Consider the following 24,680-nt stretch of genomic DNA (forward strand, 5'->3'; position numbering starts at 1 on the left):
CCTCCCTTCCTCCCAGTTCCAGGGTCATCCCCCTCCTTCCCTCCGAGTTCCAGGGTCGTCCCCCCTCCCTCCGAGTTCCAGGGTCGTCCCCTCCCTCCCTCCGCTAGGGTCGTCCCCTCCCTTCCTCCCTCCGAGTTCCAGGGTCGTCCCCCCCCTCCCTCCCTCTCTCTGAGTTCCAGGGTAGTCCCTTCCCTCCCTCCCCATTCCAGGGTCATCCCCTCCCTCCCTCCGAGTTCCAGGGTCGTCCCCTCTCTCTCTCCGAGTTTCAGGGTCCCCCCTCCCTCCCTCCCTCCCAGTTCCAGGGTCCCCCTCCCTCCCAGTTCCAGGGTCATTATTCCTCCCTTCCTCCCTCCCTTCCAGTTCCAGCCCCCCTCCCTATGAATTTTAGAAGTCATCTTGACTTACCTCATGATTCTTTGAGGCCGTTGGTTGGTTGCCTTGTGCTGCTGTCGTACCGTTTCTTTGCCTCTGATAGGTCCCTCATGCTGGTGACAATGCGTTCCTTTGCCTAGCAACTCTGCAACGTTGCCTTCCCTCTCACTGTTCCGCCCTCGACATCATCATGTTTTGACACGAGGGCGGAACAGAGAGAGATGGTTACAGAGTTATGAACCCTTCACTTCAGTCTGCCACGGAGTCAGCTTCAGAATGTTGGAGGTGAAAATTATTATAGTAGATTATTGACTGTTAGTGACATTTTGAGCCCAATTAAGCAATTAACGTATGCACATAACTGCTACTATTTGATAACCTACACAGGCAAATGTGTACCCAAGGCACATAAATTTGCATGAAAGCTTAGAGAATGAGGGGAGGAGTTTAGTTGGAACATGGGTTGGAGCCACGATGTAAGCATCAATTTTATAAAAATGCATTCTTTATATGCTAACATTCCTCAGCGCCCACAACCCAGGCACTTTCCCCCAAAATTCTAAATATAGCCATCAAAATTGTATGTGCAAATTTGGACACACACGCAATTTAATTGAACAAGCCAATTAGTGCTGATAATTGGGCGCTAACAACCAATTAGTTTTGCTAATTGGTAACACTTTGAATTCACACACACATCTTTGTAGTCAGCATTTCATGAAGATACAGGTGTAAATCTGTATGCGTGGACCTGAAAAGGGGGCGTGGTCATGGGTGGGTCGGGGCATTCCTAGAATTTGCGTGCAGTGTTATAGCATATGGCAGATCTGCGCTTAATTTAGGCGCAAGGATTTACACTAGGTTTCAGTTGGTGTAAATCCTTCAGCCCAAAATTGGGCATATTTTAACTTAGCCCTATTTGTGCAGACTATGAACTCGTATTTTAGAAAGTCAAGTCACCATAGGCAGATAAATGAAGAGAAGGAGAAAGGTTGGGGGGAGGGGATAGACAGAGAAAGACAGACAGACAAGAAAGAGGGATAATTAAAAGAAAAGGGAAGGAGGTACCAGAGAGCGAGAGAATCTATCCATAGTACGGGAGTAAGGGGGATAAACAGAAAAGCGAAAGAGATACCAGAAAGAAACAGACACTGTCCACAGCATTCAACTAAGAAGGATAAATGAAGAGAAGAGAGAAAAAGGTACCAGAGAGAGAGAGAGAGAGAGAGAGAGAGACTGAAAAGGGAAGGAGGTGCCAGAGGGAGACACAGACACACACACACTGTCCAAAGCACTGGAATAAGAGGATAAATGAAGAGAACAGGCCAGGGTAACAGAGGAAGAGAGCGACTGTCCACAGCACGGGCGCAAGAGTGGTAAATGAAGAAAGAGAGAGTGAGGGATATAGAGACTGTCCATAGTATGCAATTAAATGCTCTAGTGAGCAACTACAAAGGGGGTGTGTCCATAGGTGGGTCAGGGGTGTGTCCTGCAGTTGACGTTTAAGTTCTAGAATACATTCAAAACTGCTCTAATCCGTAACAGCAATTTTGTGCGCAATTGCCAGTACAGAATTGGCAACTTAGCCCTTTCTAGAATCTACCCCACCATGCACTGCGCTATGATTAAGAGACGCTTCTATACTATTTTTTTCCCAAACACTGTAGAATGCACTAGAACGTGCCAGGTGCCCGTTTTCTTGGTCTCGTGACAAGACGTAGTGCTACATGCATTTTCACAGGAATATCACAGATATCTCTTAAATCCCATGACAACATATTTGGGGCAAAGTCCTTGTGATAACGTGATGAGATTACAAGTGCTAGATTTGGTGGTGGTGGGTCTCCTTGCCACTGGATCTTTCCGTTGAGGTGGAAACAGGTCAACAATGACATAAACAGAGCAAACCAACTCATTCAGAATCTGGAGACAGACAACTCCTCTCCTGACGATATGTTTTTACACTGCTCAAAGTGGCTGGCCTACGAATACTCTACGGTGCATTGGTATGAGAACTCAAAAAACCGGATCTCACACACACTTTCAGCACCTCGATACTGGAAGGGACACACAAGCCAAACACGAACTTTCCCCTCCTGCTGGGGCTCAGGTACACCAACACATTCAAGAGTTGAAACGAGGGGGTAACTAATTAGTTCGAGGAACGTTGGCGGGGATGAGGCAGTTAGCAAAGGGAGAGAGGCTCGCAGGGAAAAGTATATGTTTATTCCTGAGACCCTGCCAGTACAAACCTGTACATTTATCACGTAGCTTCTGCTATCAAAGACAAACTGAAGGGGAGACCAATGATTCTGCCCCAACAGAAAGAGGGAATAGTATATCCTGGTCTCAGGCTCCTCTGAGTACTTACAGAACTGAAAAGGGTTGACATGGTCATGCCAGTGTAAGGAATTTGCCCCCCCCCCCCCCACCCTTCCCCCATAAATACATTATTTCATCAATAACATATCGGTCATGGTTAGAACATCAGTAAGACAGCATTGAAATATGTACTGTACAACTTTTTTTTAAACATTTTGTATTCATTCTTCTGCAAAAGGGAACAGAATAAGTCCATGTCTGAATGGCATTACAAAATAAACACTAGAACCTTACAACAAGGCTGTAATACTGCTACCACACCACTAAGACATGCAAATAAGTATGACATCCACTGTAAACAGTTAAAAAAAAAGCTGAATTCTCCCAGAAATAAAAGGAAAATGGGGAATACAGATATAGCTGGGCATGTAAACATCAACTATCTCCCCTCAACCCCCCGCCCCCCCCAATCTCTTTGATAGTGAATCTATCAAATCTTGCCCCTTAGGGAAAGACGCAATAATTCCAACTCCTGCTCTGGATCACACCAGCACTTTGGAGTGGGCAAATGGCAATCTAGGAACCCAACTGGGAAGGGGGGAGGTGGGGAGTTGGTGCAAAAGAAGACACTCCAGGCGTACCCTTCTCTTCATGTTCTTTTGTCCTTCGGAAACAAAACAAGTCCTTGGGTTCAGGTGTCATGCGGCGTCTTATCTCCGATGTGACTCTGACAGATGTTGGCGCTGTGGTCTTCGCTCTTTTTTTCACCAATACATATTACAGAACCTTCTACAAGGTACCAAACTTTTGATGTAATAAAAGTGTATTCATAAATGACTCATAATTCCCACTTTGTTTATGCTTCACCCCATTCCCCACCCCCATTCAAAAGTGTCCCTTGATGTCTGGGGCTAAGTTAATAAGTTTCATGATGCCCATCAAGGTTAATACAATGCCTGCTTTATAAGAAACCTGTAAAGCTATCACCATTGGGGTTTATTTTGTAGGTGTGACAAATAAGAAGCCCCCCCCTTTTAAAATATTTTAGAATCCTTAAGATATCACTAGATTTGATGTCTACTTGAGGTTCAATATACAAATATTCCCCAAAAATGTACCATCACTCCAAAAGTTACTCAAGTCATAGTTTCTCGTAGGTTTAAGACTGGAGGAAGCTATTCCAATCGTCTTGTTTCCAGGATGTCCGGGTCCCCTGGCATTTGTCAGCTTTCATCACAATGTACCTCTTCCTCCTCCACCCACTGTTTTGATTTGGGAAAGATTCTTGTCTGAGGAGTGGATGGGTGGGTGGAGGAAAGCCGGTGCCTTGCAGGATGCATGCATGAAAACAGCAGCATGGGTTACCCTTCCATAGGATTTTGCCTCCATAAAAACGGAGACTGTAGTACGGCTTTCAACAAAAGCCATTTTTAAAAATTAAAAAAAGAAAAAAAATATTACAGGATATACAAGTGCAGCGTCCTTATCTCAAACACAAGTTCCTTGACGTGTCGGAAGGTGAGGCTTCCGATTTCGGATCCCAGAACTCTTGTCTTTACATTCAGATGGCTTCTGCTGTGAGATATCTATCAACGCACTAGCGATGGCAAGACCTAAATGTAAAAGAAAGAAAGAATCAGATTAGTTTGTCCGTGCCCTACCACTGACTACTCTGCTCAACTGGGAGCACGTCTTGGAAGCTTTGACGTGTTGGAAAACAGATCACTGGGTCATTCCATACAAATCCGCACTAAAGACGTAAATATTTAAAGGGCAAAATCAGGAATTATTCCCCCGATTCTGTGTAGGTTCACCAAATTTGAGTGCACATCACAGCAGTGGCTTAGCTATGTGGGGCCAGGGGGGCCTGGGCCCCCGTAGATTTGGCCCTGGACCCCCCTGACGACCCTGTCGACCCCCCCTCCTGCCGCCAACCCTCCCTCGCCATTGCCATGGGCTACCTTTGTAAGAAAAACGTCCAAATGCAGACTTATGCCACTTTTTGGACGTTTTTCTCTTTTGAAAATGAGCTCCATAGTATACGACTTACAATGTCAACATAATACTCAATAAAACATTTTAATAAACTGCCTAGAGTATTTTATTTATTTATTTGTTACATTTGTATCCCACATTTTCCCAGCTATTTGTAGACTCAATGTGGCTTACATAGTACCGGAGAGGCCTTTGCTGACTCCAGTGTGAACAAATACAGAGTGATGTTCTGGTAAGATAAAAGTTCAAGTGGCAGAGCCACATTAGGGAATCGGAGAATGAAAGAGTTGTGTTATGTCATAGTAACATAGTAGATGATGGCAGAAAAAGACCTGCATGGTCCATCCAGTCTGCCCAAGAAGATAAATTCATATGTAGGGTTACCATTTTGTGTCCTCTGAAAAAGAGGACACATGCCACGCCCCCGCCTGCACCCGCCACGCCCACTGCCACGCCCCTTTTGGATCGTAATTCCGCCCCCTTTCCCCTCCCCTCTTCACATAGTCCCCTCCCCCGCCCCCCCCCATCACATACTCCCCTCCCCCTGTCACATGCTCCCCTCCCCTTCCTTACCATCTTCCCTGGTGGTCTAGTGACGTCTTCGGGGCAGGAAAGAGTCCCCTCTTTCCTGCCCGGAGCGCTGCCTGCCCTTGCCTAGATCCTTCTCGGTCTCGGCTGAGGATTCAAAATGGCCGCCGAGAGTTGAAGCGGCCTCGCGAGACTTCAACTCTCGGTGGCCATTTTGAATCACCAGCAGAGACCGAGAAGGAGGATGGGCAAGGCAGAGCTCCGGGCAGGAAAGAGGGGACTCTTCCTGCCCCGAAAGACGTCACTAGACCACCAGGGAAGATGGTAAGGAAGGTGAGGGGAGACCCACGGCGCCGATGGATCGCGCAACTGCACGCACGCCCTCCCGCACGCACGTTTGTCCAGAAATCCGGACAAACGTGCATGCAGGCAAAACCCGCCGGACGCCCCGGACATGCCCTCAAAAAGAGGACATGTCCGGGGAAATCCGGACAAATGGTAACCCTATTCATATGTGCTACTTTTTTTATTTGTACTGTCCTCTTCAGGGCCCAGACCGTATAAGTCTGCCCAGCACTATCCCCGCCGCCCAACCACCAGCCCCGGCACAGACCGTATAAGTCTGCCCAGCACTATCCTCGCCTCCCAACTACCAGTCCCGCCTCCCACCACCAGCTCTGGCACAGACCGTATAAGTCTGCCCAGCACTATCCCCGCCGCCCAACCACCAGCCCCGGCACAGACCGTATAAGTCTGCCCAGCACTATCCTCGCCTCCCAACTACCAGTCCCGCCTCCCACCACCAGCTCTGGCACAGACTGTATAAAGTCTTCCCAGCACTATCCCCCTGCCTCCCACCACCGGCTCTGGCACAGACCGTATAAGCCTGCCCAGCACTATCCCTGCCACCCAACCACCAGCCCCGGCACAGACCGTATAAGTCTGCCCAGCACTAGCCCCGCCTCCCAACCACCAGCTCTGCCACCCATTCTAGGCTAAGCTCCTGAGGATCCCGTCCTTCTGCACAGGATTCCTTTATGTTTATCCCACGCATGTTTGAATTCCGTTACCGTTTTCATCTCCACCACCTCCTGCAGAAGGGCATTCCATTCTTTAGTTTTGTTGTGTTGCAGAGATCAGGCATTTATGTTGGATCGGTAGGGTATGCTTTTTTAAACAGGTTAGTTTTTAGTGTTTTCCTGAAGTTTAGGTGGTCGTACGTAGTTTTTAAGGCTTTTGGTAATGCGTTCCACAGTTGTGTGCTTATGTAGGAAAAACTGGATGCGTAAGTTGATTTGTATTTGAGTCCTTTGCAGCTTGAGTAGTGCAGACTTAGGTATGTTCGTGTTGATTTGGATGTGTTTCTAGTTGGTAGGTCGATCAAGTCTGTCATGTATCCCGGGCCTTCACCGTAGATAATTTTGTGAACCAAGGTGCAGATTTTGAAAGCAATGCGTTCTTTGATTGGGAGCCAGTGTAGTTTTTCGCAGAGGGGTGTTGCGCTTTCGTATCGCGTTTTTCCAAGGAAAGATGGAACATATAGACAGATAAAACAGAGTAACAGGAGTAAGAAACTAAGGGGATTAATTTAAAGAAAGTTACACGCCAGGTCAGAAAGGTGCATGAACATGATCTTGGCTAGGGTAGGAATGGGTAAACACGTCCTGCTGGAGTATGTGCAGCTGGTGTAATTTACCTTCTTTTACAACTGGGTATTTGCTCCTGCTCTCCCTAAATACCTAGTGATCATGATAACATCCAGTGTAGAGGGATCAGGGGGTGGGGATTAGGGGGTGTTCTGGGAGAGCTATGCAGGAGAAGTTTGTTATTTGGGGGATTGAAGGATCCTTTCAGAGGGTGTCATGGGAGAAGATGATGTTGGGTGGGGGAGGATTGGGTGCGTGAGATGATGCCAGGGGGAAGGGACTGGGTGGGGGAGCTGACCTTGGCTCCCCTTTCAGCAGGCACTTATGAATGCCTTGGAGCAGGTGTGAATGCTGGTATCTAGATTATTTCACAGTCTCGTATAATGCCCTTGTAAAATGGGGACTACACATCAGTAATTTCGGCCTGCCCAAACCACTCCCTCCCTATACCCTGACCATGTCCCTTTGCTATCTAAGGGGGTCTTTTACTAAGGCAAACTAAAAATAGACACACGCTAAACACTAGAGACGCCAATGTATTCCTATGGGCTCTCTAGCGTTTAGCACCAACACCAGCATGCCTTAGTAAAATACCCCCTAAATGTGGTGTGGACCACTACATGTAAATAGCAGCTTTGTAAAAGTCTGTATTTACATGTGGGGATGCTTCAGAAATGAGGGCCTTTACGGTTTACAAAATGAGTTCCAGGGTCGTCCCCCTTCCCTCCCTCCGAATTCCAGGGTCGTCCCTCTCTCCAAGTTCCAGAGTCGTCCCCTCCCTCCCTCCGAGTTTCAGGGTCCCCTCCCTCCCTCTGAATTTCAGGGTCCCCCTCCCTCCCACCCAGTTCCAGGGTCCCCCCTTTCTCCCAGTTCCAGGGTCATCGTCCCTCCCTTCCTCCCTCCCTCCCTTCCAGTTCCAGCACCCCTCCCTATGAATTTTAGAAGTCATCTTGACTTACCTCGTCGGGGATACGGCGGCCGGCAGCAGCAGCGGTAAAAGGTGTGCAGGTTCGACCCTTCTCTCTCTCTCAGCTCTGGTCCCGCCCTGAAACAGGAAATGAGGGCGGGACCAGAGCTGAGAGAGAGAGAGAAGGGCCGAACCTGCATGCCTTTTACTGCTGCTGCCGGCCGCCGTAAACATGACTTGGTAAGTGAAGATGACTTTTAAAATTCGGAGGGGAACTGGAAGGGAGGGAGGGAGGGAGGAAGGAAGGGAGGGACGACGACACCCTCATGCGTGTGACGTTGCGTTCCTTTGCCTGGCAACTCTGCAGCGTTCCCTTCCCTCTCACTGTTCCGCCCTCGACATCATCACGTTTTGACGCGAGGGCGGGACAGAGAGAGATGGTTACAGAGTTACGAACCCTTCACTGCAGTCTGCCACAGAGTCAGCTTCAGAACGTTGGAGGTGCAAATTATTATAGTAGATGACATCAAAAACAGACACTACCAAATGGAACAAGAGGAAGCCAAGACTTTGGGTACAAACTCTTCAGCTCAAACATGTGGTGGTGGCTTAGGTCTGTCAGATCTCCAGCCAAACAGTAAAGATTGGATAAGGAGTTCACCTAATTTCACTGACTCATCTTTCGAGCAACGGGTTGCTAAACCTCTTGGCCTGGCTTACGTTTTACATACCAGACCACTGCAAAGCAATGCGTGTTGATTCACTCTACCTGCCAGGCTTGGCGACTGATAAGAAAAAAAAACCCTGGCCTTAGTCCACACTGTTTGAACTATTTCCCTGTTGGAAAGAATACAGACTTTTTGCCAGATATGGAACCTATCAATTTTCAGAGGTGAGAGATTACAGGCATCAGGAACAGTTATTAGTGGAGATTAGAGATAGCTTTTTATTGCACTAGAACTGCAACATGCCTCATCCTTGCTGTAGCAGGAGGAACATTCTGGAGCCCTGCTCGGGAGTGGTACCACTTAGGGTGTGGGTAAGTCAGGTAGTGAGGGTAGGGAAGGGTTAGAAAGGGCTTCCTCCCAGGCAGTGCAAAGCGGTATGAAGTGTTGGAAGTGGGCCTGCTTGCCCAGGGGCTTACAGAGGAGTTTGGTTCTTTAACACCAGATGTCAAAAAGGAGGAAAGAGAAAGGCAAAAAGATGGCCTTCTTTCCAGATGGAGGACAGTGAGGAGCTAAAGGGTTTATGCCAAAATCTAGTTTAACATCCCAAGGCACAGGGTGCCAGAAGGAGCAAGGAAGTGGGATTAAAAGGGAAGATTCCCACAGCTGGGAAAGAGACTGAAACTACTTAACGAGTTCCATATCTAAAGGAGGAGGACGAGTGGAGCACACAGGGCTGCCCAACTTTGAGGCAAGACTACATAAGTACATAAGTATTGCCATACTGGGACAGACCAAAGGTCCATCAAGCCCAACATCCTGTTTCCAACATTGGCCAATCCAGGTCACAACTACCTGGCAGAAACCCAAATAGTAGCAACATTCCATGTGGAACCCCAAAGAGTAGCAAGATTCTAGAATTCTAAAGAATACCAAGATTCCAAGCAGAATTTCAAAGTGTAGCAACATTCCATTCAGAATCCCAAGTACATAAGTACATAAGCATTGCCATACTGGGACAGACCAAAGGTCCATCAAGCCCAGCATCCTGTTTCCAACAGTGGCTAATCCAGGTCACAAATGCTGCAGAAGGAAGGGTCTGTGACTGGCCCCCAGTAGTGAAGGTGAATTGCCAGCAAGCTGTAGACTCAGGGTGAGATACCATTTAAGGTAAAACATGGGGAGGATGTCGGAGAGAAGGGGAGATGCTGGAACACGGGGGGGGGGGAGTTTTTCAAAGAGATGGACAGACACCGGACTGTGCGGGGGAGGGGAGGTACCAAACTTGTCTGCAGTGGGCTTCGCACGTCTAAATGGGGTTGTGAAGAGATTGGAGTCTATGGGAGTTACAAACTACAAAAGCACCTACAAGGAGGAGAGAAATCAAGGTGGGTGGGTGAGTCCAGAGAACTCGGCCGGCCTCGTTGAGGAGCAGTGACGCGAAGTGAGATGCCAGAGACCAGGCAAGAGAGAATCCAATACCAAGGAGAAACATTGAAAAACAAACTAAGCACAGCTGAGACCTTTTCTCAGCATTTAACCTATTTCATGTGCATTGAGGGGGTAATTCTACAAGTAATTAAACTTGCTAGTTTCTCACGCACACAAGCAGTGGCATCACAATCTGTAGCAGGACCGTGTTTATTCACTCCTACCCTAGCTGAGATAACATTTAAGCAGCTTTCTGACTTCACGTGCAACTTTCTTTACATTGCAACTGGAAAATTCTTTACGGCGATTTAATAAACATTTAACCGCTTAAGATGACGTCATTAAACTTTTCTTCCTTCTCTATCAATAGCCTTTCTAGCTGATCTGGTGAAAAGTAATTAAACACTTTGAAGAGAATTTCAGAAAAAAAAAGTAGCACCCAGGGTCAAAACTCTACCTTTCAGCTGCAAAAACTGACCACGTCTAAGCTGAGTAGCCCAAGATGTAACTTCCCTCCACAAAATAGGTAATCTTTCTTCTTAAAGTAATTCTTCAAAACTGAAACTTTCTCAAGTTCAGAGGCAAAAGACACAAGTTAGGCACCGTTTATAGAATAAAAGGGATAGACGCTGGGATTTCCACCAAGGTTTCGTTGGTGTAAATAGTCGTGGTTCACGGAGCTAACAGTACACATACATTAAAGGAATGTCCCTGATCTGCCTATGACCTTTCTGAGGCCACGCCCCCTTATACAGGTATCTTGGCGCCTAAATTTACATATATAATTTCTAATTGAAGCCAATTAGCACCAATAATTGTTGGGACACAATTATTGGTGCTAATTGGCTCGTTAAAATTGTGCATGCAATTTTTAAGTGACTTTTATAGAATTTGAGGGTTAAAGTGCATTAAATCAAATTAGTGCACGTTAACCGATTAATATGTTAGCAAATGAGACGTCAAAATATTTTTTCAATGAAAAACCAGACATTGCTTCATGTAGGCCTCACTTTATTAAATTACCACAACTGAAGTGAATGTCTACAATTCAGGAAGCTTTATACAAAGTAGATTTTTAATGCTGTTTTTAAGCCTTTGTCAGGATATTGCTAATGACATTAAGGGGAATTATTATTATGATTAATACATTTGATATATTGCCTTTATGTGGCACAACCAAAGCGGTTTACATATTATATACTCATTATATAGTCACTAACATGCACTAAGGGAATAATGCCTGATAGTGCATATTAAATTGAAAAATTGTGCGTTATTTTACCACAATACAAGCTAATTAATGAAATGCACAGCATGCAAAGCACCTCATTATTATGCAAATTGAACAACACAGATTGCATTTAACTTTGCAAGCTGCATCATTAATGGAAAACTAATGTCAGCTTTGGGCTGCCATCATTTTTCCTCCCTGGGAGCATGAGGGCCACTAACATGTGACTGATGTTCCCAGTGGCCATCTTGAAGGGGCCAGAGATTTTCAGTTTTGCCATTCCGTCCCCAGCCCCCGCTGCCAAGAAAGAACTCCCTGATCACATCCTCCCATTTTGAACCCAGTAGCCTAATGGGCAGGGAGCGACGGGATTGCTCCAGTGTCCCCTCTTAGGGCCAGCAGTTCCGGGAAGGGGGTTAGTGGGGTCTGGAGGATATTTTCAGAGAGGTGGGAGGTCTCTTGGGGGTAGGAAGCAGTGACTCTCTATTGGAGTGGTCTTTCTTGACGGAGTTACCTCTCGCCTTGACTACTGCAACTTACTCCTCACTGGCCTCCCACTTAGCCATCTATCCCCCCTTCAATCTGTTCAGAACTCTGCGGCACATCTCATATTCCGCCAAAACCGATTTACTCATACCACCCCTCTCCTCAGGTCACTTCACTGGCTTCCAATCAGATACCGCATTCAATTCAAGCTTCTCCTTCTTACCTACAAATGCATTCAGTCTGCTGCTCCTCCCTACCTCTCCTCCCTCATCTCCCCCTATGTTCCCGCCCGTAACCTCCGTTCACAGGACAGATCCCTCCTCTCTGTACCCTTCTCCAACACCGCCAACTCCAGGCTCCGCTCATTCTGCCTCGCCTCACCCTATGCTTGGAACAACCTTCCTGAGCCCTTACGCCAAGCCCCCTCCCTGCCCATCTTCAAGTCTTTGCTTAAAACCCACCTCTTCAATGCTGCATTCGGCACCTAACTCTTACCGTTCAGTAAATCCAGACTGCCCCAATTTGACCGCCGCTATCGGACTGTCCGTTCACTTGTCTCTTAGATTGTAAGCTCCTTGAGCAGGGACTGTCCCTCAATGTTAAATTGTACAGCGCTGCGTAACCCTAGTAGCGCTTTAGAAATGTTAAGTAGGTGTGGATCAGGGGTGGGAGCAACATGCTAAAAATCCCCTTTAAGATGAATTCCGAGAGCATCGGGCTGAGTAGAGAGTTGTAGTATTCTATGAGGGGGATCAAACATAGAGGATCTCTGAGGATGGGGAAAGAATTGCAGAGATGGGCGGGAGATGTGGATAGGCCAAATGGCCTTTATCTGTCATGATCTGTGTTAATTAACAGACCTTCTCCTTCAACTATTTTCTAATTGCTACTTTCAGAACTGCAGGCAATTTGTTAAAATCCTGACTGAATTTCTTGTACCAAGTATATATGAAAAGTGCCGAACTGAGCATATGAAGGGGAAACCACTGCTGAGATACGAGTTTGTGTTTCTGTGCTCAGACGATAAAGTTGTGCTACGAAAGAGAGAAATAATGATCCCCTCTGCTATCCAAGGCCTGGGAAGAAAATGGATTGCAATCACCTTTATTTCTGTCATGCTTCTCAACTCATTCTCCTTGCAAGAGTGACACTCTATTTATTTTTTTTTTTAAACTTATATGCCACTTTTACCCAGAATAAGTTAAGACCAGTCCCAAGGCGGGTGTGATATGAAGGATAAGAAGACAAGATCAAAGCCAGGAATTCAAAAGGCAGAAGCAGCAGGTTCATGGGCACCAGTAAGAACGGAGCAGTAGAACTGGAGAATTTGTGTAAAGACTGAAATGAGGGAGTCTGAGCAAATGACAAAAGGAAGCCCATTTCTGTTCAACGGATCCCAAGAAGCTTAGCGGAGATTAGGACGCAACACCGGTAATTGGGAAGCAAAGCCAGTGCTCGGCAAACTTCTACAGTCTGTACTCAAGATTTTGGCTGGACAGATTCAGCTTCAGTCTGTGCCCTGATCGTGGCCGAATACATTTGGATGGGCTGGAGTGGAGCTTTTCAGGGGTTTCGATGTTAACTTCAGAAATTTGAGAACAAGGACAGTGCTGGGCAGACTTCTACAGTCTGTACTCAGATTGTGGCTGGACAGATTCAGCTTCAGTCTGTGCCCTGATCGTGGCCGAATACATTTGGATGGGCTGGAGCGGAGGTTTTCAGGGGTTTCGACGTTAACTTCAGAAATTTGAGAACAAGGACAGTGCTGGGCAGACTTCTACGGTCTATGCCATGAAAATGGCAAGGACAAATCGAGACCAGGTATACGTATGAAGTATCACATACCATATGTAATGAGTTGTCTTGTTGGGCAGTACAGGCCTTTATCTGCCGTCATCTACTGTGTTGCTCTGTAAACGTGTCAAGTGTGACTTTGTAAAACAAAATGAACAAGTACAGAAAACAGGTAAATCATAACATATGTAAAAAGTGTGGACGCGGTGCAACGAAAAGCTACAAAAATGGTATGGGATTTGCGTTGCAAACCGTACGAGGAGAGACTTGCCGACCTGAACATGTATACCTTGGAGGAAAGGAGAGACAGGGGTGACATGATACAGACGTTCAGATATTTGAAAGGCATTAATCCGCAAATGAACCTTTTCCGGAGACGGGAAGCTGGTAGACCTAGAGGACATGAATTGAGGTTGAAGGGGGGCAGACTCAGGAGTAATGTCAGGAAGTATTTTTTCACGGAGAGGGCGGTGGATATGTAGAACGCCCTCCCGTGGGAGGTGGTGGAGATGAAAATGGTTATGAAATTCAAACATGCATGGGATAAACATAAAGGAATCCTGTTTAGAAGGAATGGATCTATAAAATCTTAGTGGAGATTGGGTGGCAACACCGGTAATTGGGAAGCAAAACCAGTGCTGGCCAGACTTCTATGGTCTACGCCTTGATCGTGACTGAATAGATAGGGATGGGATTGAGTGTAAATTTTAAGAGACTTCGACATTAGCTTCAGAACGTTTAGTACAAGAACAATGATGGGCAGACTTCTACGGTCTGTGCCCTGAGAAAGGCAGGGACAAATCAAACTCGGGTATACATATAAAATATCACATACCATGTAAAATGAGTTTATCTTGTGGGGCAGACTGGATGGACCGTTCAGGTCCTTATCTGCCGTCATTTACTATGTTACATATGACAAATACATCATCAGTCTGAATTATAAAAGGCCTTAAACAAAAGTAAGTCTCTTAGGTGTTTCCGAAATGCCGATTTACTGGTTTCACATTTAAGCCGCAGTGGCAGATTGTTCTATTCAAGTACCCAGCTTTGTAAGTTCCAAATGCGTATGCTGGTGCTCAAAGATGGCAAATATACCCCGCAGTACAGCAGGCTTGACGTTATGCAAAAGTTATGGTTTTGAAGCATTTACAAATATACTAAACCAATCTCCCCCTTCCAGATTTCTGCAAAGGCTGCAAAACATACCTCAGGTGGTCTTGCTGGAAGGAAAGAAGCAGTTTTGTCTGCCATCAGTATGCTGTAATGCCTCAGCAAACCTCAGATGGCAATTTGACCTTTATATTACAGCGCTTGTAAAAGCCGAAAGGCTAATGAAATCTCGGTGTTTCTCACATCAACGCTTTCAGGGCTTAGCAAGCCTGTACCAAAAAAAAACGTGTCCTGATAAACTGAACAACTGTAGGTCTCTAAAGGGGAACAGTTAATATTTCTAACCCATAGAAACAGAAAAATATCAAACACAAATATGTATTTATTGCCATTTATAACCTGTAAAACTAGCACAATGTCGTTAATTCCGTGTACATCAAAACACTCATTACAATAGACATACACAAAAATGCATTTCAACCCAAACTGCACATCATCAGACACTACCAAAAGCCATTCAAAAAGAAATGCTTTCAGTTTTGGCTGAAAAGTTCTTTGATTCCACTATTTGCACACAGGGGGGTTGCTTTTTTCAGTGCATGTATACAATTCACCCCTTAGCAGTTCACACACGGATTAACATGTGCTGTTACTGCATGACTGCATTTATTTATTGGGATTTACATAAGTACATAAGTAATGCCACACTGGGAAAAGACCAAGGGTCCATCGAGCCCAGCATCCTGTCTACGACAGCGGCCAATCCAGGCCAAGGGCACCTGGCAAGCTACCCAAACGTACAAACATTCTATACATGTTATTCCCGAAATTGTGGATTTTTCCCAAGTCCATTTAGTAGCGGTTTATGGACTTGTCCTTTAGGAAACCGTCTAACCCCTTTTTAAACTCTGCTAAGCTAACCGCCTTCACCACGTTCTCTGGCAACGAATTCCAGAGTTTAATTACGCGTTAGGTGAAGACAAATTTTCTCTGATTTGTTTTAAATTTACTACACTGTAGTTTCATCGCATGCCCCATAGTCCTAGTATTTTTGGAAAGTGTGAACAGACGCTTCACATCCACCTGTTCCACTCCACTCATTATTTTATATACCTCTATCACGTCTACCGTCTTTTTGAAGGCATTCACTCAAGGCCATTTCCTTTAAGGGCCTTGAAAATCAGACATAGAGTTTTAAATTTAGCCCTGTATTGTACTGGTAGCCAATGAAGTGTTAGGGGGTAAGTTATGGGCAGAGAATGGATGAGGACTGGGCACTCTTCAGCCCGCAATCTCGGAGTCATTTTCGACTCCTCCCTCTCCTTCTCTGTATCCTCTCCTCCCCTTTCCATCCAGTGTCTCCCCTCTTTCTCTCCCCACCCTTCCATCCAGGATCTTCCCTTTCTCTCCCCACCCCTCCATCCAGCTTCTACCCTCTCTCCTGATCCTTCCATCCCGCGTCTGCCCTCTCTCCCCATCCTTCTACCTATCATCTTCTCCCTCTCTCTACCCTTTTCCATTCAGTGTGTCCTCTCTCTCCCCATCCTTCCATCCAGCATCTTCTCTCTTCCTCATCCTTTCATCTAGCGTCTCCCCTTTCTCTCCCATCATAGTAACATAACATAGTAACATAGTAGATGACGGCAGAAAAAGACCTGCACGGTCCATCCAGTCTGCCCAAGAAGATAAATTCATATGTGCTACTTTTTTTATTTGTACTGTCCTCTTCAGTGCACAGACCGTATAAGTCTGGCCAGCCCTATCCCCGCTTCCCAACCACCAACCCCACCTCCCAACCACCAGCTCTGGCACAGACCGTATAAGTCTGCCCAGCACTAGTCCCGCCTCCCAACCATCCTTCCATCTAGCATCTCCCCTCCCTCACTTAGTAACACAGGTGTCTGCTGGATTTCTCTGGATAAACACCTCGCAAATCCCACAACTGTTTCAGCTGGCTCTCACTACAATTGCTTCACCCCCCCCCCCCCCCCCCGTTCTTCCCAGAAGCAATTTCGCTATAGTTAGGATTCATTTAGCTGCGTGTTTCTTGTAACCCTCTGCACAATGGCATCAGTGAGTGCGAGACACATTCTCTCCGTGCAATCTCACCCCGAGTACTGGGGCATGCTGGCATGCCGGTAGCGTTCCATTAACTTCGGGTCACTCGAGAAGCTCATTTTTCAAAGCGTCACACAAATCATCTTATGAAATCCACTTATTGTGTTCTCTGGGCCTAGCACAGTTCCTTGTTATCAAAGCAATACAATTAACCGGGGGAACAATTCATTATTTCAGACTGGCGGTCTAAAGGAATTTCATTTACCATGTCAAGATGATGCACAGGCCCTGCAGGCAAGCAGGATTTACAACAAAACAGAATAGCGGATTTAGTAAAAGTACCGGTCTTTAAATATTTATTTTAAGCATTACCTTTTGTTTTGGTTTTTTTTTTACCTTGTTAAATATGAGTATCTAAGGACATTTTAGTTCTTTAAATTCTGAAATGCAAATCTCCTAGAAAGCAGCTTTCATTGCTAGTCCAGTAGCGTGACTCATTTTCTTCTTCTGCCTTGCTCCTGAATTTACTTTTTATTTTCTGCTCCTTGATTAAGAGTTTCCTTTGTCGCACTGATCACCGGCTGCTCTTCAGTGAAATTTCAATAATTCTTTTCCAGGTCAGTGCTTACATGAAAGCTAAAAGAAGTAGGGGCATTGAGCTCTCCAAAGAGAAAATCAGGTTAGTGACTTGCTCCTCATTAGTATCTGAAAGAGTTTGTGTCTATTTTTCATATTACTTTTCCTTGTTTTGGTTTGTTCTTTTATAGGGTTACCATCCAGCTTATAATTGAAAAAGAAAAATGCCTATATTGCGACCCAAATCGGGAGATAGACGTTTATCTCACAAAAACGAATAAAGCGGTATAATCGAAAGCCGAATTTGGACGTTTTCAACTGCACTCCGTCGCGGATGCGGACAAAGTTGATGGGGGCGTGTTGAAGGCGTGGTGAAGGCGGAACTGGGGCGTGGTTATCGGGCGATCAGAGATGGGCGCCTTTCGCCGATAATGGAAAAAAAATATGCGTTTTTAGCGAGAATTTAGGGCACTTTTCCTGGACCCTGTTTTTCCACGAATAAGGCCCCAAAAAGTGCCCTAAATGACCAGATGACCACTGGAGGGAATCGGGGATGACCTCCCCTGACTCCCCCAGTGGTCACTAACCCCCTCCCACCACAAAAAATGATGTTTCACAACTTTTTATTTTCACCCTCAAATGTCATACCCACCTCCCTGGCAGCAGTATGCAGGTCCCTGGAGCAATTGTTAGGGGGTGCAGTGGACTTCAGGCAGGTGGACCCAGGCCCATCACCCCCTACCTGTTACAATTGTGCTGCTTAATGCTTAGTCGTCCAACCCCCCCAAACCCACTGTACCCACATGTAGGTGCCCCCCTTCACCTCTTAGGGCTATAGTAATGGTGTAGACTTGTGGGCAGTGGGTTTTGAGGGGGATTTGGGGGGCTCAACACCCAAGGGAAGGGTGCTATGCACCTGGGAGCTCTTTTACCTTTTTTTTTGTTTTTGTAAAAGTGCCCCCTAGGGTGCCCGGTTGGTGTCCTGGCATGTGAGGGGGACCAGTGCACTACGAATCCTGGCCCCCTCCCACGAACAAATGCCTTGGATTTATTCGTTTTTGACCTGGGCGCTTTCATTTTCCATTATCACTGAAAAACAAAAACGCCCAGCTCATAAATTGTCGAATAAAACATGGACGTCTATTTTTTTTCGAAAATACGGTTCGGTCCGCCCCTTCACGGACCCGTTCTTGGAGATAAACGCCCATGGAGATAGACGTTTTTGTTCAATTATGCCCCTCCCTATGTCTGGATTTACCCGGATGTGTCCTCTTTTTGAAGACATGTCCGAGCAACCGGGAGGGTTTTGCCAATCTGCCCGTTTGTCCGGACTGTCCGCCCGCCAGCCTGCCCGTTTGTCCAGAAATCCGGACAAACAGGCAGATTGCTAGCCTCCTCTCCCCTTACTTACTACTGCCCTGGTGGTCTAGTGACCTCTTCCGCCTTTGGGGCAGGAAAGAGCCCCATCTTTCCTGCCCGGACCGCTGCCCTGCATGCATCCTTCCTGTTACTGATCCTCGGAGCCGATTCAAAATGGCCACCGAGAGTTGAAGTGACCTCGCGAGACTTCAACTCTCGGCGACCATTTTGAATCGGCGCCGAGACCAGCAAAAGGAAGGATGCATGCAGGGCAGCGCTCCAGGCAGGAAAGAGGGAGCTCTTTCCTGCACCGAAGAGGTCACTAGACCACCAGGGCAGTAGTAAGGTAAGGGGAGGGGGGTGACGGGGTGTGTGACAGGGGGTAGGGGAAAATGTGACAGGGGGCGGAGCGAGGGCGTGAAAGGGGGCAGGGTGGGGTGTGAAAGGGGGCAGGGCAGGGTGCGGAGTGACAGAACAAGAATGAACTGAGAATTGGATCAGCCTATTACTAGTGCTTGACAATATCCTAAGTCAGCGTGCACCGCAGCAAACTCTCAGGAGTGCCGCGGTACATTTTGACCTCCCTCCCGCCGCCCACAATCCAGCATCGCTCCCTGCTTTCCCCGCCCCCAGACCCGGAATCTGCTGCTTCCTGCTTCATCCTCCGCTGTCGCCGCAGTGCTCGCAGGTTACATTTTCGGGCCGTCCGCGATTCACACAGGCACTGCGGAGATTTTCCTCTGATGTGTCTGGCCCTTACAACAGGAAGTTGCATCAGAGAGGGCCGGGCGCGGTAGACTGGGAAGGCCTCGGAGTGCCTGCCTTTGCAAATCACAGACAGCCCAAAAATGTAAGCTGCAAACACCGCCGCAGAGGCGGGGGAAGGAGAATGACGCGGCAGTGGTCCTGGATCTGCAGGAAGGAAGGTAGCTAACGATGCTGGATTTGGGGAAGGCTGAGGTGTGTGTTGGATTTATGGGAAGAGAGGGGCTGCAGGGAATGGTGTGCTGGACTTTCTGGGAACAGGGGGCTGCAGGGAAAGGGAGACCAGGGGTGGTGCAGAGACCCATGTGGCCAGGCGGGGTGGAGACCCATGTGGCTGGGGGGGGGGGGGGGGGGATGGAGACCCATGAGGCCAGGGGGTGCCAAAACAATTGCTTGGACACTAAGGGTGCCGTGAGCCTAAAAAGTTTGGGAACACTTGTCCTAAGTTCTTATTTATTGCACTAACCATGAAAAGTGAGATAATATTCATCAGATAAAACAATGATTGATGTTTAACACAATAATCTTGTCCAAATTTTCACGCGAAGGAACAGCGGTAACAGAACTGCCGGTTTTATGTGACGTTCACGAGGAAAGTACTGTGGTTGTTAAGTGAGTCTGCTTAAATCTGCAGCAGTCAGATCACATAAAGTTCCTGAAAATCAGGAAGAATTCCAAATTCCAATGCAAAACGTATAAAAACATAGCTGCTTTATCTGGGCATTCATCATGCACGATCGTGTTTTTGATCTTCAAAGCAGTGCTTCACAGCGCTCAGCTGGTGTTCTGTGAGTGAAATCCATTAACTAGTCAGCGACTGAGGGTGAAACATATGAATGTCTGCCCTTTCCGGTTATTTAACCCACCTGTTCTGAAAGACCGAACGTGAGATAATGGTTTCACCTGCAACATGAAAGACTGAAACTCAATTAAGCAGAAAATGAACAGTCGAAGCTTTTATTGGAGGCTGGCACACGTGTACTCCTGGATAAAGCAAAAGAACATACGAACAGCCACACTGGGTCAGACCAGTGGTCCATCTAGTCCAGTATCCTGCTTCCAACAGTGGCCAATCCAGGTCACAAGCGCCTGGCAGAAGCCCCCAAAAGTAGCAACATTCCATGCTATCAATCCCGGGACAAGAAGTGGCTTCCCCAAGTCTATGTCAATAACAGACAATGGACTTTTTCTCCTGGAACTTGTCTAAACTTTTTTTAAACCCAGGTGCGCTAACCGCTGCTACCATAAGTACATAAGTAATGCCATACTGGGAAAAGACCAAGGGTCCATCGAGCCCAGCATCCTGTCCATGACAGCGGCCAATCCAGGCCAAGGGCACCTGGCAAGCTTCCCAAACGTACAAACATTCTATACATGTTATTCCTGGAATTGTGGAGTTTTCCAAGTCCGTTTAGTAGCGGTTTATGGACTTGTCCTTTAGGAAACCATCCAACCCCTTTTTAAACTCTGCTAAGCTAACTGCCTTCACCACTTTCTCCGGCAACGAATTCCAGAGTTTAATTACACGTTGGGTGAAGAAACATTTTCTCCGATTTGTTTTAAATTTACTACACTGTAGTTTCATCGCATGCCCCCTAGTCCTAGTATTTTTGGAAAGCGTGAACAGACGCTTCACATCCACCTGTTCCACTCCACTCATTATTTTATATACCTCTATCATGTCTCCCCTCAGCCGTCTCTTCTCCAAGCTGTATAGCCCTAGCCTCCTTAGTCTTTCTTCATAGGGAAGTCGTTCCATCCCCGCTATCATTTTAGTCGCCCTTCGCTGCACCTTTTCCAATTCTACTATATCTTTCTTGAGATGCGGCGACCAGAATTGAACACAATACTCAAGGTGCGGTCGCACCATGGAGCGATACAACGGCATTATAACATCCTCACACCTGTTTTCCATACCTTTCCTGATAATACCCAACATTCTATTCGCTTTCTTAGCCGCAGCAGCACACTGAGCAGAAGGTTTCAGTGTGTTATCGACGACGACACCCAGATCCCTTTCTTGGTCCGTAACTCCTAATGTGGAACCTTGCATGACGTAGCTATAATTCGGGTTCTTTTTTCCCACATGCATCACCTTGCACTTGCTCACATTAAACATCATCTGCCATTTAGCTGCCCAGTCTCCCAGTCTCGTAAGGTCCTCTTGTAATTTTTCACAATCCTGTCGCGATTTAACGACTTTGAATAACTTTGTGTCATCAGCAAATTTAATTACCTCACTTGTTACTCCCATCTCTAAATCATTTATAAATATATTAAAAAGCAATGAATTTCAGAGCTTATTCTTTGAATGAAAAATATTTCCTCCTATTTGTGTTAAAAGCATTTCTGTGTAATTTCATTGAGTGTGTCCTGGTCTTCATACTTTTTGAAAGAGTGAAAAATCGATTCACTTTTACCGGTTCGACATCACTCAAGATTTTGTAGATCTCAATCATATCTCCCCCCTCCCCCAATTGTATCTTTTCCAAGCTGAAGAGCCCTAACCTCTTTAGCCTTTCCTCACATGACAGGAGTTCCATCACAGGAGATAAAACTGCAAGGCCCATATAGTTGGCCTTCCTTTTTCACTTTCTACCCTCATCTCCCCTTACGTTCCCGCCCGTAACCTCCGTTCACAGGATAAATCCCTCCTCTTAGTACCCTTCTCCACCACCGCCAACTCCAGGCTCCGCTCATTCTGCCTCGCCTCACCCTATGCTTGGAACAACCTTCCTGAACCTTTACGCCAAGCCCCCTCCCTGCCCGTCTTCAAGTCTTTGCTTAAAGCCCACCTCTTCAATGCTGCGTTCGGCACCTAACCCTTACCGTTCAGTGAATCCAGACTGCCCCAATTTGACTGCCCCTATCGGACCGACCGTTCACTTGTCTATTAGATTGTAAGCTCTTTGAGCAGGGACTGTCTCTCTTTGTTAAATTGTACAGCGCTGCGTAACCCTAGTAGCGCTCTAGAAATGTTAAGTAGTAGTAGTAGTAGTAGTAGTTTTACCCTCATTTTCTCACCACCAGGAATCTTTATTACTTGTTTTCTGCCTTCTTGGATTCTGATTCTTGTTTTCCTTTCCCTAAAAATTACCTTGGTATTTGATCAATCTGGGTAGTGTTTATTTAAAAAGGGCCTGTAGGACCTAATGGATCAAACATTTCTCCTTCCCCCCTCCCCTGCAATAGTCCTTTAAACCGAAGAAAAAGAGAGGAGATGCTGGACTATGAGGGAAGAAGAGGAGAGCAAGAAAGAGATGCTGAAACATAGGGGATATAGAAAAATGTGAGAGACGTTACACCCATGGGGAGAGGGAGAGATACTGGACACAGGGTGGGAGATACTGGACCCAGGGAGAAGGGAAAGAGGAGAAAGAGATGCTGAACTGTTGGGGGATGGAAGGAAGGGAGGAAGAAATGCTGGTTCCTATGGGGTGGGGAGACAGAGGGGATTAAAGGGGAGAGATGCTGGACCACAGGGTAGAAGGCAGAGAGAAAAGGAGGGATGCTGATGCACACTTTCTGATGCTGTGGGTGTGGAGCCAGCAGAGCCTTATAGAGTACGTGAACACAAGACATCGTAGCCTATTGCATTTGACTGTGACACTTGTGATGGCAAATGAATGCAGGAGGTTTGAGGGGAAAGGGGACTGGGATTGTTGATGAACTGTCTGCGAGGGAAGGCAAGAAGAGGAGATGCTAGATTGGGTTCCTGCTCCCTTAAATTACTTTGAGCCACCCAACTGCCGATATTCAGCAGCATTAAATCGGGCAATGGCACTGAATATTGTCTCAGACCACCCATGTTGAAAGTGTTCAGGTCAGGGGTGGTACAGGGAGTAGCACTGAGGAAGAGCAGGTAGTTATGTGGGTGCAGGCAATATTCAGTTCTGGGACTGCATAGCTAAATGGCCAAAATTAGGACAGCTCAAAAGTTGTCCTTACTTCAGCCACTTAGCTATGTAGGTCCCAGCACTGAATATCGGTCAGGACTTGCATAACATTTTCTTTTGTTGTCGTTTTTTATATCCCCTCCGAGCCTCCTGAACCAGCCCTACTCCTCCCATATACCCTCCCCCCCCCAGGCCGCAAGAACATTAACAGCTGCTATGGAATCCACTCTATCAATACAAACACAGAAACCTAACAGCAGATAAGGGCCAGATCGCCAATCCAGTCTGCCCATCTTCAGTAACCCCTAACTCCTCAGGGTCACCATAAGTCTTCACAACTAGCCACCCACTTTTATTTATCCAAATCTTTTGTCTTACCCATCTTGTCTATTTGTCCAACTACTGCCTATTATGAGGTTTCATTCTATTGGGCTGACATTCTACTTATTTATTTTTGTTACATTTGTACCCCGCGCTTTCCCACTCATGGCAGGCTCAATGCGGCTTACATGGGGCAATGGAGGGTTAATCATATGTAGTATAGTTCTACTGACATTTGGTAAATTTTAGTTGAAATTTACTATATTTTCAACCTCATGATGGTCCCACTAGCCAAAGCCTTATCTACACATGGCCTTAATCCATTCATTTACACTGATGATGTCACACTCTACAACTCTTACAAACATGATTTAGCAGAAATCACCAATAAAATCAAGCTCAGTTTAAACATCATGAACTCATGGGCAAACGCATTCAAACTAAAACTCAACACAGAAAAAAACACACTGTCTCATCATCTCATCCCAATACAACGCATACAAACCCACAAACATTAACACCCCAGGATACACCCTCCCTATTTCAGACAGCCTGAAAATTCTCGGAGTAACAATCGACAGTAACCTCCAACTAGAGTCCCAAGCTAAACGCACCATAAAGAAAATGTTTCTCTCAATGTGGAAACGAAAACGTGTGAAACCATTCTTCCCGAGGAAAATATTCTGCAACCTTGTACAATCAATGGTGCTAAGCCACGCAGACTATTGTAACAGAATCTATGCAGGATGCAAAGAAGAAATCATAAAACACAGCAGCACGGCTTATATATGGAAAAGCACGTTTTGACAGCGCCAAACCACTCCGAGAAAAACTGCACTGGCTTGCAATTAAGGAACGTATCGCATTCAAAATCTGTATGACAGTTCACAAAATCATCTACGGCGAGGCACCGGGATACATGACAGACCTCATCAACCTACCACCCAGAAACACCATAAAATCAGCACGATCATACCTAAACCTCCATTACCCAAGCAGCAAAGGACTCATACAAATCCACCTATGCTTCCAGCTTTTCCTACCTGAGCGCACAATTGTGGAACGCACTACCAAAAGTAGTAAAAACCACACTCGACCAAATGAATTTCCGGAAAGCAGTAAAAACAGAACTGTTCAGAAGGGCACACCCCACCGACCCAACATAAGAAACCTGGACATCTGCGACACAACTTAACCAAAGATCGTAACGGACAT

At 46.4% G+C, this 24,680-nt stretch overlaps 1 protein-coding gene across 1 annotated transcript in view; it reads right to left on the minus strand.

Annotated features, from left to right (window-relative positions):
* Positions 1-2,625: 2,625 nt before the first annotated feature.
* ATRNL1 (attractin like 1) overlaps positions 2,626-24,680 on the minus strand; it is a 1,590,902-nt gene continuing 1,568,847 nt past the window's right edge. Inside the window, 1 exon segment of the mRNA XM_030202658.1 lies at positions 2,626-4,307. Within this exon segment, the coding sequence (XP_030058518.1) occupies positions 4,183-4,307 (125 nt within the window). The 3' untranslated portion in view covers positions 2,626-4,182.

Source organism: Microcaecilia unicolor, chromosome 5 (assembly GCF_901765095.1).
Source record: "Microcaecilia unicolor chromosome 5, aMicUni1.1, whole genome shotgun sequence".
Taxonomy (NCBI): Eukaryota; Metazoa; Chordata; class Amphibia; order Gymnophiona; family Siphonopidae; genus Microcaecilia; species Microcaecilia unicolor.